General features: G+C 46.0%; 1 protein-coding gene across 1 annotated transcript in view; it reads left to right on the top strand.

Annotated features, from left to right (window-relative positions):
• KLHL3 (kelch like family member 3) overlaps nt 1-12760 on the top strand; it is a 71416-nt gene that overhangs the window by 17935 nt on the left and 40721 nt on the right. The window contains exon 3 of the mRNA XM_028103611.2: nt 4146-4255. Coding sequence (XP_027959412.1) covers nt 4146-4255 — 110 coding nt within the window. The remainder of the gene's footprint in view (nt 1-4145; nt 4256-12760) is intronic.

Below are 12760 nucleotides of genomic sequence, written 5' to 3'. Positions count from 1 at the left end.
AAGGACGTCAGGTTATCATCTGGTAGTTTCCCTGCCCCCCCAACCTCCATAATTTCTCATCCAAATGGACAGGAACAGACATACAAAACTTGGAACTTAAACAGAGCTTGTTACTTATGATAAAGGCTGGTTAATTAGGACTCTTAACCAAAAGTCTTAAATGGCTTTTCCCCCACCCCTGTTCCCATTCCTCTTACGAAAAAGAAGCCAAAAGACTAGAAGGGTTAATTATTGGAGAGCTCCCCTTCAAGGGGCTAGTCCATGGTTAGAAGATACTGTGCTCCCTGTACACCCCACCTGTCCCCTAAGATCTAGCCTACCTGCCTCTGCATTGTATCTCCTGGAGCCTGGCACAGTTTTTCAGTAAACATGTGTTAGAGGCATGAAGATATAGCCTAGGCGCCAGCTAGACTGGGCTGTTGTTGTTTTTCTAGACGTGCTCTGCATTTTCCTGCTTCCATGCTGTCATTTATACCTGGAGTGCCTCTCCCAGTTGTGGCCCTGTGGACTTGGGGTTGGAGTTACTGGTGCCTTGTCTTATGCCTCTTATAAGCTAGTAGGCTCCTTGTAGGCATCAGCTCTGCTTTCTTCATTTTTGAAGAAACACTGCATCTGGTACACTATACATTAATGGTTATTGACCATTTGCTGTGATCTCAGTAAATGTGAGTTACTTCTATTTGCTTATTTAGTGCCCATACACCTTTATGAAACAGGTACTATTATTAGCCCCATTTAACAGATGAGAAAACTGTGTAGCCTTAGGAAATTGAGTATCATATCACTAGAAAGTTTGTTGAACTTGATGGAATTAAAATGGGTCTCTAAGGCCTTTGGGGTCCACAGCCTTATCCACAGGACCTGCAGTCCCCAGGGATGTCTCTGATGAAGTGGAAAAACTTCTCTCTTGGCGAGCAGTGCTGCCCACAGAACTGGACTTTGTGAAGCAGGAACATGGGCTGATGTAATATTCATCTTTCCTTTCTAAAGAGTTTCTTAAAGAACTCAAAATGGTCTCATCAATATACATATTGTCGTCTCTGAGCTTCCAAACAAGCTTGAGACCTAGGTCAGCTATTACAGTCCCATTTTATGGACAATGAAGCCAAAGGCTGGAAAGAAGTGACTGTAAGAGGTGGAGTTAGGACTCAAACCCAGGCCTTCTCACTCTTAGCCAAGGCTCTTGACTGCATTCTCCTTTAATACACCAAAGCAAACAAAGAATCCACAAACAAACAAGTATTAAAGGTAGAGGATTCTCAGGGAGGTATCTTCTGGGAGCAGAGGTGTTCCTTTCTGGGAAGCGGCTGGGGAGAGGGCTGACTTGAATATAAAGTCTGCTGGGTAACTTGTGTTTCCCAGGAAATCAACTTGGCCAGACAGCCTGTTCCTGCTTTTCTATCTTGTTGAGTGTTGCTAATAGAAAGGGGGCTCTGGGGGCTCCACCCTGTCTCCTCAGACAGAAGGGGAAGGGAAGGAGTTTCCCTCTTTGCTCCCTTTCTCTGTGTTTCCCTGCTCAGGAATCTCCTGGGTCCCAGGGTGCTAGTCCTGGATGGGAATCTGCTGCCTCTCCCGACTAGCTGCCCCCTCCTCACCAGCTGCTGCTTCCTGGAAAGATTTCTGGAGGGATTTCAGTGGGAGGTTCTAGATGGGCAGGGCAGCAGCCCACTTCAGAAAGAAGGGACCTAGGTTCAAATTCTCTGGTGCCCCAGAGACAGAGATGGGGAAGCATGGGGGCTGTTTCCTGCCTTGATTGATCTTTGAGAATTTCTGGTTTGTTCACCAAGCCACTTAGAATACATATCGCTGCACTTCATCTTCCTTTGCAAAATCCAAGCCCATCTACTTTTGGCTTTATGAGCTTTGTGGAAGTACTTTTCACACCTCGGATTTTAACTTCTTACTTCCCCCTATTCTCTCATTCTTTTCCCTCCTCCAAATGTCAGGTTTTGGTCAGCCAAAGAAAAGGCAGGGAGGCTCTGTGTGGCTCTGAACCACGGGGATGTTGGTGCTCGTTTGCCTGACTCTCCTGCCGAGCTCAGCCTTGGCAGGTCCACAGAGTCTTGATGTCCATTGTGCATTATGTTTTGGTGTGGTGACTCCACACCAAAATTTTCTCTTCACTATTTCTTGGTGTTGCCAGCAGATGGAGGTCTCTGGTCCAAAAACTTCTTGGAACAGAAAGGGCATGTAGGGAGAATCCTGTTACTTTCCCAGGCCTCCAGGCCAAGAAGGCATTCCCATCACCCAAAGGAGATTGTTCACTTGTTTTTATTTAAAAATTTTTAGGAATAGACGCTTTAAAAAATAATATGATCTACTCTTAAATATTCCCTTCGTTAGGGAAGTCTTTTAAATGTCTAATCAAAAATCTAACCAAAGGCCTTTTCCTGTTCACATATGGAGAAGCACGACCAGCTTTTTACTTTATGGCATTTGCTTCGCATTGTAAAGGATCTGCCTTTTAAATTTGTTTTTGTTATGTCCAAACATTCCTGAGTTTCGTGGTGGACAAGGCTTAATTGTGGGCCCGGTGATCTCAGTGGGCCGCTGGGGAGCAGGTGGGGAGCCCTTTCTGTCCAGTGAAAGGCAGACCAGGTTGTTTGTAACCAGATCTCTGAGAGTAAAATACTGACATTTGGAGGCTCTGGATGAAGGGTATATGGGCATTCTTTGGGTCCAAAAGTATTTCAACATAGAGTTTAAAATAAATTTTATAAGAAATGATTTAAGTCTTCTTTGGCTTTTAAGAAGCCGATGAACGTGAGAGCGGAGCTGAGCATGCTCTGGTTTCCCTTTCCACTGTGCAGCTAGCTACGGCAGGCCCGCTCTGTCCACAGCTTCCGGGCACGGAGCACTCTGAATCTCACCCAGGGGCTGGCCAGGCCGCGTGGGGGTAGCCGTTACTGGCAACTGGGAGGTGTCACCTCTAGAATTATCCAAGAAGCTACGAGGCCAGAGAAGGGCCACCAAAGAAAGAAGAGAGGGGGCCAGGAGGCTGGAGGGCAAGGAGCACAGATGCTCCTGGGGTCCGTGGGGCAGAACCATGAGAGAGCCCCAGAAAGGGGCATATGACAAAGGACCCTGTGATCTCCAGAACCCGCTGCATCAGGAATTGTCAGCTCTTGGGCCACTGTACCGTGGCATAGCTTGTGAAAATACTTTCACACTTCCTTTCCCATCACAGCATGGGAGTGAAGCAAGATGAGCCGTTGTATCCCCATTATATAGAGGGACAGTGAGGCCTAGAGAGGTGAGGCCATTGGCTCAGGGACACGTCTTGCAAATGGCAAAGCCAGAATTTGAGTCTAGCTGCCTTCTTTCTGAAGTGTACACTCCTTCACTGACATTCCACTGTCTCTGTAATAGCAACATGGTGGCCTGGGCAAAGGTCAGGGCAGGAATTGCACTTGGCACTTCCCTTGCGTGGACATCCGGCCTGTGTGTTTTGTCTCGGTTTAGGTGTCCCCAAAGTCCCCTCCATCTTAATGGTTCCCACTGGCCTGGCTGTCATGGACTGTTGCTAGTGGCGGTGGGGGGGCAGCTGTGTTGCTTTGATGCCTGGACAGATGCTTAGTTGGGCCTCCTTGTGAATCAGAGACCGTAGTAGGCTTGACTTTGACACAAAAGGATGATGTCTTCCGCCAGCCGTGAAATGTTGACTTCGTACCAGAACCCCCGGAGACTTCCAGCCACACAGCAGTTCTGACCCACTTTTGTTTGGCCGAGCTGCAGGGGGCACTGTCTACAAATCTGCCAGCTTGCGCCTTGAGGGGAAATGAGCTCAATTAAGTAGGCAGGTCCCAGTGAGGCTTTTCTGCAACGCCATTAATAATCGCATGGAGCATGGAAAAAATATAACCTCACATCTCTCTGCCCCATTTTCATCTGTGTCGATGTTCAGGGTGGAGGATCACACAGAGGGATGCCTTTGCTGCCAAATTAAGAGGCTAGTTTCCCTTCAGCCAGGATGTGCTGTCTTTCTGTCTGCCTCTCTGTCTGTCCCTTTTCCTCATGCCCACCCCCAAAGTGCCCAAGACTCCGCTGTGAATTTCACAGATTGCCAGGGCCATGGAAGGGCAGCAGTGTGTTATAACTTTGTTTTCTGAACTTCTGCCTTTTTTTTTTTTTTTTTTTTGGAACAGAGCAGCACTTTCCAGAGGTGATGCTGGGGGAAGAATTTCTTAGCCTAAGTCTGGACCAGGTGTGCAGCCTGATATCCAGTGACAAGCTGACCGTTTCTTCAGAGGAGAAGGTACGGCATGGCCCCTCGGTGAAACAGGACCCTCACATGTGAGGCGGCCATGGGAGGGACAGTGAGACCTTGTCTCTTTTTCAGCGGAAAAAAAAGGAGCTCATTTTTTTTTTTTTGTCCCTTTAAATAATTAGAAAAGGACCTTCTGGCCCATGTTTGCTACATTTGTTGTCTGGACACTCTGAGGAAGAAATAACGCTGGTGAAGATGATGGTGACAAAGCTGCCTGCATTAACTGGACATTTACAGTTTGCCAAGCACTCTGCTAAGTGCCTTGTTCTCTTCAGTTCCCTCAGCCTTCACCACAGCCCCATGAAGCAGGCATTGCCCTTGTCCCCACATTGCAGATGAGGAAAACTAACTTGGAGGAGTTAATTAGCTTGTCTGCAGTCACTCAGCTGGTTACTGCAGAGTTGCGGTCTTCCTGTGACCTGGTCTTAGTCACTGTCCCACATGGCCTCTTGGGAACATCATTGAGCATTTAAGCCAGAGCTGACCTTTGGGAAATGTCTATTCTAACAGGGGATTGGAACTTCCACTGTTGAGAAAACTGAGGCTCAGAGAAGGGATAGGATCTGTTGAAGGTCCCACAGTGAGTGACCGTGGCAAAACTAGAACCTGGGTCTCTTGACACCTAGTGCCCTAACTCACCGACTCTACACCACTTCCTTGGTGCTGCAGGCTTGATTTCTGCCCACTGCTTTAACTGACCCGTGAGGGCTGATCTGTCCCTACCTCTAGGTCTTCCTTCTCACTGACCTTCTGCTTGGATTATTCTCCCTTTTCCAACGTCACCTGTTGGAAACCAGTTCCCGTTCCAGTTCTATCAGGAAGAGCTTCTTTACTCCAGGAGATGTAGTCTCCTATATTGAAAATAACATACACTTTGGTGTTGGCCAGTAGGGTCCAAATCTTATCTCTAGTATTTACAAATTAATTGGTGACCTTGGGTGAGATAGTTTGCTTCTTCATCTGTTTCTCATGTATAAAGTGAGAATGGTAATAGGACATACTCCAGGGGTGGTTGTGGGGATTAAATGGGATAAGGTGTTTCAAATGCCTGGTGTCATACCTGGTACTTGGTAGGTGCTCATTCGGAGGTAGCTGAGTTTATTATTGACCATGTGTCTGGAATTTATTCCTTTCTCCTCTGTGTTCCAGGATAATATTCAACTTGTTTTACTGCAGTTAGTTTTGAGCCCATCTAACCTCCTCCACTTGACCATGAGTTCCCTGATGGTAGCAACCACATCTTACTCTTCTCTGCATCCTCAGAGATGCTCAATACATGTTTCTTGGATTGTCTTAGTCCGCTCATTGTGTCCCAGCTTGAGGTCCTTTTCTGAGGAAATATTTAAGGAAAAGCCTTTAAGAGCGATCTTACATTGGAGATGAGTGTCCAAAGCCACATGTCCAGAAAATGGGATGGCATCACAAGCCCCCGCCTGTTGTCCTGCAAAAATTTGATCCAGAAGAAAAGCAGTTGTGGATTGGAATCATGGGCTGCCCCAAGACTTCAGAGGGATTTCCAGAAGGTTGACTGGCACAACTAGCTGGATTGTCTCTTAGACTCAGTGAGGCTCTACTTTCATTAACTGATGTGAGATATCACCTGCAGGGTAAAGGATGCCTCTGGCCAGGCCATGGCCTCTTCCTGCTCCAGCCCCAGCAGCAAAGACTCCCTAACTTCTTGCCAAGCCCTGTTTAGTGTCTTCTCCAGATGGTGCTACTAAATGGGCACAGTTTGAAGGAAGGAACTAGTTAGTTGATTGACCATGTGGTAGTTGGTGCAGTTGGCCAGTTTGGGGCCTGCTTGAGTGTATCCTCTGGTGTAGTCTGAGAAAATGACAACAGCCATATAAGCAGCAGGATTTGGATCGTCTTGGGGGTATTTGGGTTGAGAGGGGGGACCCTGCTACCTTTAACTCCTGCGGGCCCATCCTGCTCTGAGATCATAGTAAGCTTTCCTCAGGTGAGGGCTTGTCTGTGCTTGCTGTGTCAGGGTGGGGTGGAGGTGGGTTGTTAAGAGGGAGAGGCATTTTAGTGCCCTGGAAACCACTTGGGCTTTGGACTCAGGAAGACCTGTTTCCATGCTCCACTTGATGCTTACTGGCTCCTTGATTTTCAGAAGTCACTGGTCTCTTTGAACCTTGATTTTCTTACATGTAAAGTGGGACTGCTAAGAGTACCTCCCTTATGGAGTTAGGAGGATCACAGATACTGGGTTTAAAAAATCAAATATAGTGTTCGGTAGGTGCTAATAAATGGTGGCTGTCATTGTAATTACCATAGTCCTCTGTTTTGAGGCACCATTGACAATGGTCATGGTATCAGTGTTGCCACTGATAATGGTAAAATAAGCCATGGAGTTAATTGCATCTTTCCAGAAGCAAAGAAGCATGACATTAAATCTATGTGCTTAGAACATTGTAGTGGCTCTCATTCATTCATATGCTTACATAGGAGTTGCTTGTTCTGTGTAATTAGAGTTTAGAGTAGAGGTATTTTTTTTTTAAGATTTTATTTATTTGAGAGAGAGAGTACAAGCAGGGTGTTGGGGGGGCCCCTGGGTGGCTCAGTCGTTAAGCATCTGCCTTCCGCTCAGGTCATGATCCCAGGCACCTGGGATCGAGCCCCACGTCGGCTCCCTGCTCCGCGGGAAGCCTGCTTCTCCCTCTCTCACTCCCCCTGCTTGTATTCCCTCTCTCGCTGTCTCTCTCTCTCTGTCAAATAAATAAATAAAAATCTTTAAAAAAGAAAAAAAAAACAAGCAGGGTGTTGGGGGAAGGCAGAGGGAGAAGCAGACTCCCCACCGAGTAGGGAGCCTGATGCGGGTCTCAATCTCAGGACCCTGAGATCATGACCTGAACCGAAGGCAGATGCTTAACCGACTGAGCCACCCAGGCGCCCCAAGAGTAGAGGTATTTTTCACGTCAGCAAAGTTGTAGATTATATTTGGTTCTCAGAAGTTATTTGTAACTTCAGAGTTGCGTGATGCTTTTCATAAAGTAGATTGCTGATGATCTTGATCCCTTTGGTACCTTTAAGGTTGGCAGTATAGTTTTTTTTTAATTTTAAAGGTTTTATTTTTCAGTGACCTCTGTACCCACACTTGAACTCACAACCCCTAGATTGAGACGCATGCTCTACCGACAGAGTCAGCCAGGCGCCCCCTAAGGTTGACAGTATAATTTTGAGGCTTATCAAAGAATAGTGGGGTTTGGCCTGTGTTTTCTATTTCTAATTTTATTTCCCCTAATTGATTACATATTTCTGGAAGTTAAATAGCTGGAAGCTTTTGACAATTGGATGTTTGTTGTTTGAATGCTAGCTCTTGAGGCTTTGAAAATTCTGTGATGTGTTCCAGGAGATTTTGTGATTTCTACTTCCTTTAGTTACATTTCTTAATAAGTAACCTCTTGCATATACAATAGGCTTTGCTTTCACTATTGCATTGTAGTGAACTTAATGGAGATATATTTGAAGTAATATAAGGGATCTTAATTTAAGCTGAAATTCAACTGCATTTGATGTTAACATTTGTGGGGGCTGCGTGGCTCAGTCAAGCGTCCAACTCCTGATCTCTGCTTGGGTCTTGATCTCAGACTCTGTTCAAATCCCACATCAGGCTTCATGCTGGGGTGGAGCCTACATTCAAAACAAAACAAAACAAAGAAAAAACCCTCCAAAAACATTTGCAGAAAACTGAACTGCACTGGTAATCAAATAACCTGTATTGAGCTAACTCCATATTTGAACAGTAAATCAGCTATATTATGATTTACTTCTTTGTCTACAGCCCACAGATTTCTTTTGCAGCCAGACTTCAGATATTAAAATGTGAAAAAACTATGCATCTGAGAATAGAGGAAATGTGGTATTTTAGTAATGAGGTTTATAAGTGGCTGTGGCTAGGCCCAGGCAGTTTGCTTGCTGGGAGTTTGAAAAAGTAGAGGTTCTGTGGTTGAAGTGGCTGAGTTCCAATTCTGCCTCCACTGGTCTAACAGGCTGAGTGACTTTGAGCAAGTTATTTGTCTCCCACCAGAATGGATACACCATACACAGTCATGGATTTTCTCCGTCTTACGGTTGCTGCCAGGGTGGTGTTGGTATCAGGTTCACGGTAGACACATAAACAAACATCATTTGTTGAATGAATGAGTAAGAGAACTTCTCTACATCTCAGTCTTCTCATCTGTAAAAGGGGGGCAATGATAGTAGAGTACGTATCTGAGGATGAAATCAGATGACACCTGAAAAGTTCTTAGCCCACAGGAAGTGTTCATTACTGTAAGATATGATTACTGCTGCTATTATTATTACCACTATCTTCCTCCTCCTCCTCCTGCTCACTGTTGACTGGGGGCATTTCTCAAGGGGAAGCTCTTCCCAGAGCCCATGTTAGTCTGGGTGGTTGTGTGACCTGGGGCTTGGTGCCAAGCAGGGACAGAGAGTGGGAGTAGCCTCTTGCTCTCCAACATTCCCAGCTCCCTGGGCCCCTCTGGGCTTCTCCCAGGGCTCAGATACTGTTCTTCCTCCAGCATCACTTGCTGTTACCCATACCTCTGTCCTCCACTATTCTTAAGCTCCTGAGGGCTGTCCTTGTGCCACGGCAAGCTGACCCAGAGCCCTCGGCCAGCTCTGTGGAGCTGCTAAGCAGATATTCCCTGAGGGAGTGAAGGGGCAGCCTGGGGCTGGATGCCGCCCCGAGCCAGCTGAGGTTGTGGGAATAATTGTCACATTTTTTCGGGGAATAAGGACAAATGTGGGAACTAGAGGTCAGAGGACGCGTGGATCCCTGCCATTTTCTCTCCTGTTTTTTCCTTCATGTAGTTTTGGTTTTAAAATTCCTGGTATTTGAGGGAAGACAAAAGGACCTGGTAGGAGTTACAAAATCATGAGTTCTTTGGGTGGGACCCCTTCCCTCTGCTGCCGCTACCACTCCCCTACCCCAGGGCAGAGCAAAGGCACACTGGAGTAAGCCCTTCACAGTCACCTGTTTCTTCCACAGGGAGTTGTCTGGGCTCACAGCTCAGCCTGTGAGTAGATAGTCTGTTTATTGTATTCGCCTTTGAGACCCGGAGTTCACCCCTCACCGTGGACAGCTTCTGGGGCCCAGGGGCAGGCAGGGTAAGCAGCCCTCCAGGGCAGATGCACTCCAAGGAGAAGAGTGGTGACTCTCCAGTTCTAGTGCAGTTTTGCCACGGAATTGCTGGTTCTGAATCTGAATCTTTGCTTTCTTAGCTGGTATATATGTCTCTACTTCTCAGGAATTCTCTGCCTCCTTATGAAACACTATTGAAGTTTTCAGAATGAGTACTAACAGGGAAATGGCCCACAGTTTAGATACAGGTCAGGAAGACATTGGTTAGGTCTCTTAAAAAATTAGTGTCAGGTGTGTATTGTAATGAGAACTACCACTTAGTTTCTCTCTGCGAGATCATCTGTTTGATGTGCTGTTGTCCCCTAACCCTGTAATCAGAAGCCAAATTCTGTTATCTTCTGAAATGTCTCCCAGAATCATTGGTGTTGCATGCCCTCCTGTCTGAACTCCTAGCCTCTCCAGTCAGCGGTGGGTAGAGGATGCCGGCTGGAGCTCCGTGACCACTAGGTTAGACTTGAGTGCTTGCTGCCCAGGTCTTACCCAGTGATTTAGCGGGTACATCCTGCTGCCTCGCCAGAGCTGTTGGAAGCCCCACCTTCCTGTGAGGTCGGTAGTTAGAGTTGCCAGCTTCTCGGCTTGCAAACAACCATCTGGCCTGGTCCCTGGTCACAGCATTATTCCTTTCACTGTTCTCGTTTGGAAAGTGCAATTCAGTAAGCACCTATGAGCAGAACACCACAGCCCTATGACCAGAAATCTAACTTGACTGCCCACCGTTCCCCAGGTGCATTTCACATACCATTTTTTTTTTCAAAGTGACATTTGTACTGAAGTAAGTTCACTGGGACATGAACAAAGTGAAATAACCACTGAACTAGCTCACAGATCCAGTAACAGAACCTCAGAAGTCTCTTCGTGTCACTGCCTCCCACCCCGAAGAGCATGACTACCATTCTGACTTCTCATGGATCAGTTCTGTTCGTTTTTGAACTTTATGGAAATGGAATGCTGGTGTATGTATGCTTTGCATGTGACTTCTTTGGCCCAGCACGCTGTGCAGCACATCATTTCTACTTCTTGCACAAACTCCCAAGTCAGAGATTATTGTCCCCATTTTGCAGAGGAAGAAACTAAGGCATGTTGACAATAAGTAGCTTTGTGGTTTGAAGCTGACTGTGTCTGCCTGCCAGACCCCTGCTCTCTATGAACACATGCCCACCCTGACCGGGAGATGGGGGTGAGTGGCCCTTAGGACTGTTTCAGAGCTTACAGTCTGGATACGAAACATGTATCCTTATGTGGCCGGGAGAAGTAGTTGCCTGTAGTCAAAGTTCAAGGAAAGCACCCTGGAGTGTTTTATTCCAAATTGTTAGGTGGGGAAGACCTCCTGGAAAAGGGAATATTTGAGCTAAAATTGGGGACTAAGAGTAGGATTTTGCAAAGCCATTCAGGTCGAAGGGATTGTAGGAATCCAGACGTGGAAATTTGGGATATCTTATTCTATGTGGGGGAACGGTAACCGATGGGATGAGCGTCCAGGGTCTTTGGTGGGGGTCGTGGGAGATGGGGCTGGAAAAGGAATAGGTTAGGGGGTGAGGACTTTCTTCTCTAGGTCAGTGTGTATCCCACTGTGTGCGGTAAAATGGCAATGTTTGTGAGATGTTCTCAGGTCTGACGCGTTTAGGAGACAGTGACCAAACACAGGAACCAGGTTAAGAAACTGAAGGACTTGTCAGAGCTTTTATATGTTAAGGAGTTCTGTGAATCTCTGAAGGAGATTTGGGGGTGTGCGTGATGTGTCCTCCAGGCTCATTTGGTTCCAGAAACTCCTTTACTACAGAATGTCTCCTGCCCCTAGTATTCTGAGGACCACATTATGGAGAATAGTTTTGAGGCTGATTTTCTTTGGTTGCCCCAAATAGTCTATGATTTATTGATTTTCCTTTTTTGTAGTTCTTTTCATTAGGGATGTATAATTTTTGATTATGAGACCATCTTCAGAGGATGTTTTGTCCATGGGAGTCTGGATTGCCCTGGGCTGTGGCATTGTCCCTCAAGGGCAGGTTTACTGGCTTAGAAACTGTTTCTGTATTCTTTTTTTGTCTTGAGTATCCACTGTCCTATCCGGATAATATCACTTCAGACCCCATATCTGTATGTGGTGTGATCCTGGGGTTTTGATTTCTTGAAGATACATGGTTTTTAACTTCCCAGCCTCCAGGAGATGGTGAGCTCCCTTCCTTCTTCCCAGAGCAGATGGTTGGAGTTCATCTAGTCCCAGTACATGGGACTGTAGGTGGATAGCATTGTCCACGGAGAGCCTATGGCATAGACATTCTACCTGGTAAGATATCAGTTCTGAACCATTCAAGTCCATGTCTGAATTGTACGGGCCTGTGACCCATTTTGGCCTTAGCTTCCATTCAGCTGCCAGACTTGCATAATAAAAATAAAAATAAAAAAATAAATAAAAGAAAAATAGGAAAAAGAAAAAAAAAACACTCAGGCACTTCCCTCTTTCTTTTGACTATGGCTCAAAGCTTTATTTGTTGGTAATATGTCACTTTTATGTGTTTGGAGCTGTGGGGAAGATTCTTTCCAACTCAGCACCGTCTGCCATATTGACTGCAATGCATTCTCCATCCCTGTGTCACGCTCCATTCATTTGTAGGATTGGTGCCATGAAGTAGTCTTTCAGCTTGCAGGCATTCTTCCCAAATCACTGTGCTCCAATCCTTCTTCTTCTCCTTTGCAGAATCAGACTGCATGTCTTTATCTGGGCTACAGGCGGTAGTGGAAAGCTGAACAATTTCCAGGCAAGGCGATATCCCTCTTTTAGTTTTGTCATCATTTTTGTTGTTTATATGAAGTCACATATTTGGCAGTATGCTGTCATAGGGAGAGAACCATACACGCAATCATTCCCACTTTGACTAACTTATTCATTCTCTCAGTAAATATTTATTGAGTGCCTTTCTGCGTGGCAGATAGTATGTTACTCACACGAGAGACATTGGTGAACAGATCAACATAAGATCCCTGCCTTTGTGGAACTTAAAATCACATGAGGGAGATAGATTTTATCAAAAATGTATAGAAATAAATATATAGCTACAAACTATGAAATATGCTATGGACGAAGTGTGGATTGAAAGCCAGGGATTCTCATTGCTGCCCCGTTACCAAGTAGCTGGGTAATGTTTGGGCAGACCACTTCCCCACTGTCTGCCTCGCTTTTCTCTTACATGAGTGACTCTTGATGTTCCCGGGGCCCTTGTGGGTCGGAGATGAAGCAACTATAAGAAGGAGCTGTTAAGTGCCCTATAAAACCTTAAGATGATGGGACTGTCAGAAAGATGAGTGCAGCTGAGTAGGTTTTCTAGAGTTTGTGGAGCCTTCAG

Source organism: Eumetopias jubatus, unplaced genomic scaffold (assembly GCF_037043125.1).
Source record: "Eumetopias jubatus isolate StellerSeaLion01/CBP00866 unplaced genomic scaffold, mEumJub1_p1.0 scaffold_5, whole genome shotgun sequence".
Classification (NCBI taxonomy): domain Eukaryota; kingdom Metazoa; phylum Chordata; class Mammalia; order Carnivora; family Otariidae; genus Eumetopias; species Eumetopias jubatus.
The sequence above is the reverse complement of the archived record's forward strand: the minus strand, read 5'-3'. Positions and strand labels throughout refer to the sequence as shown.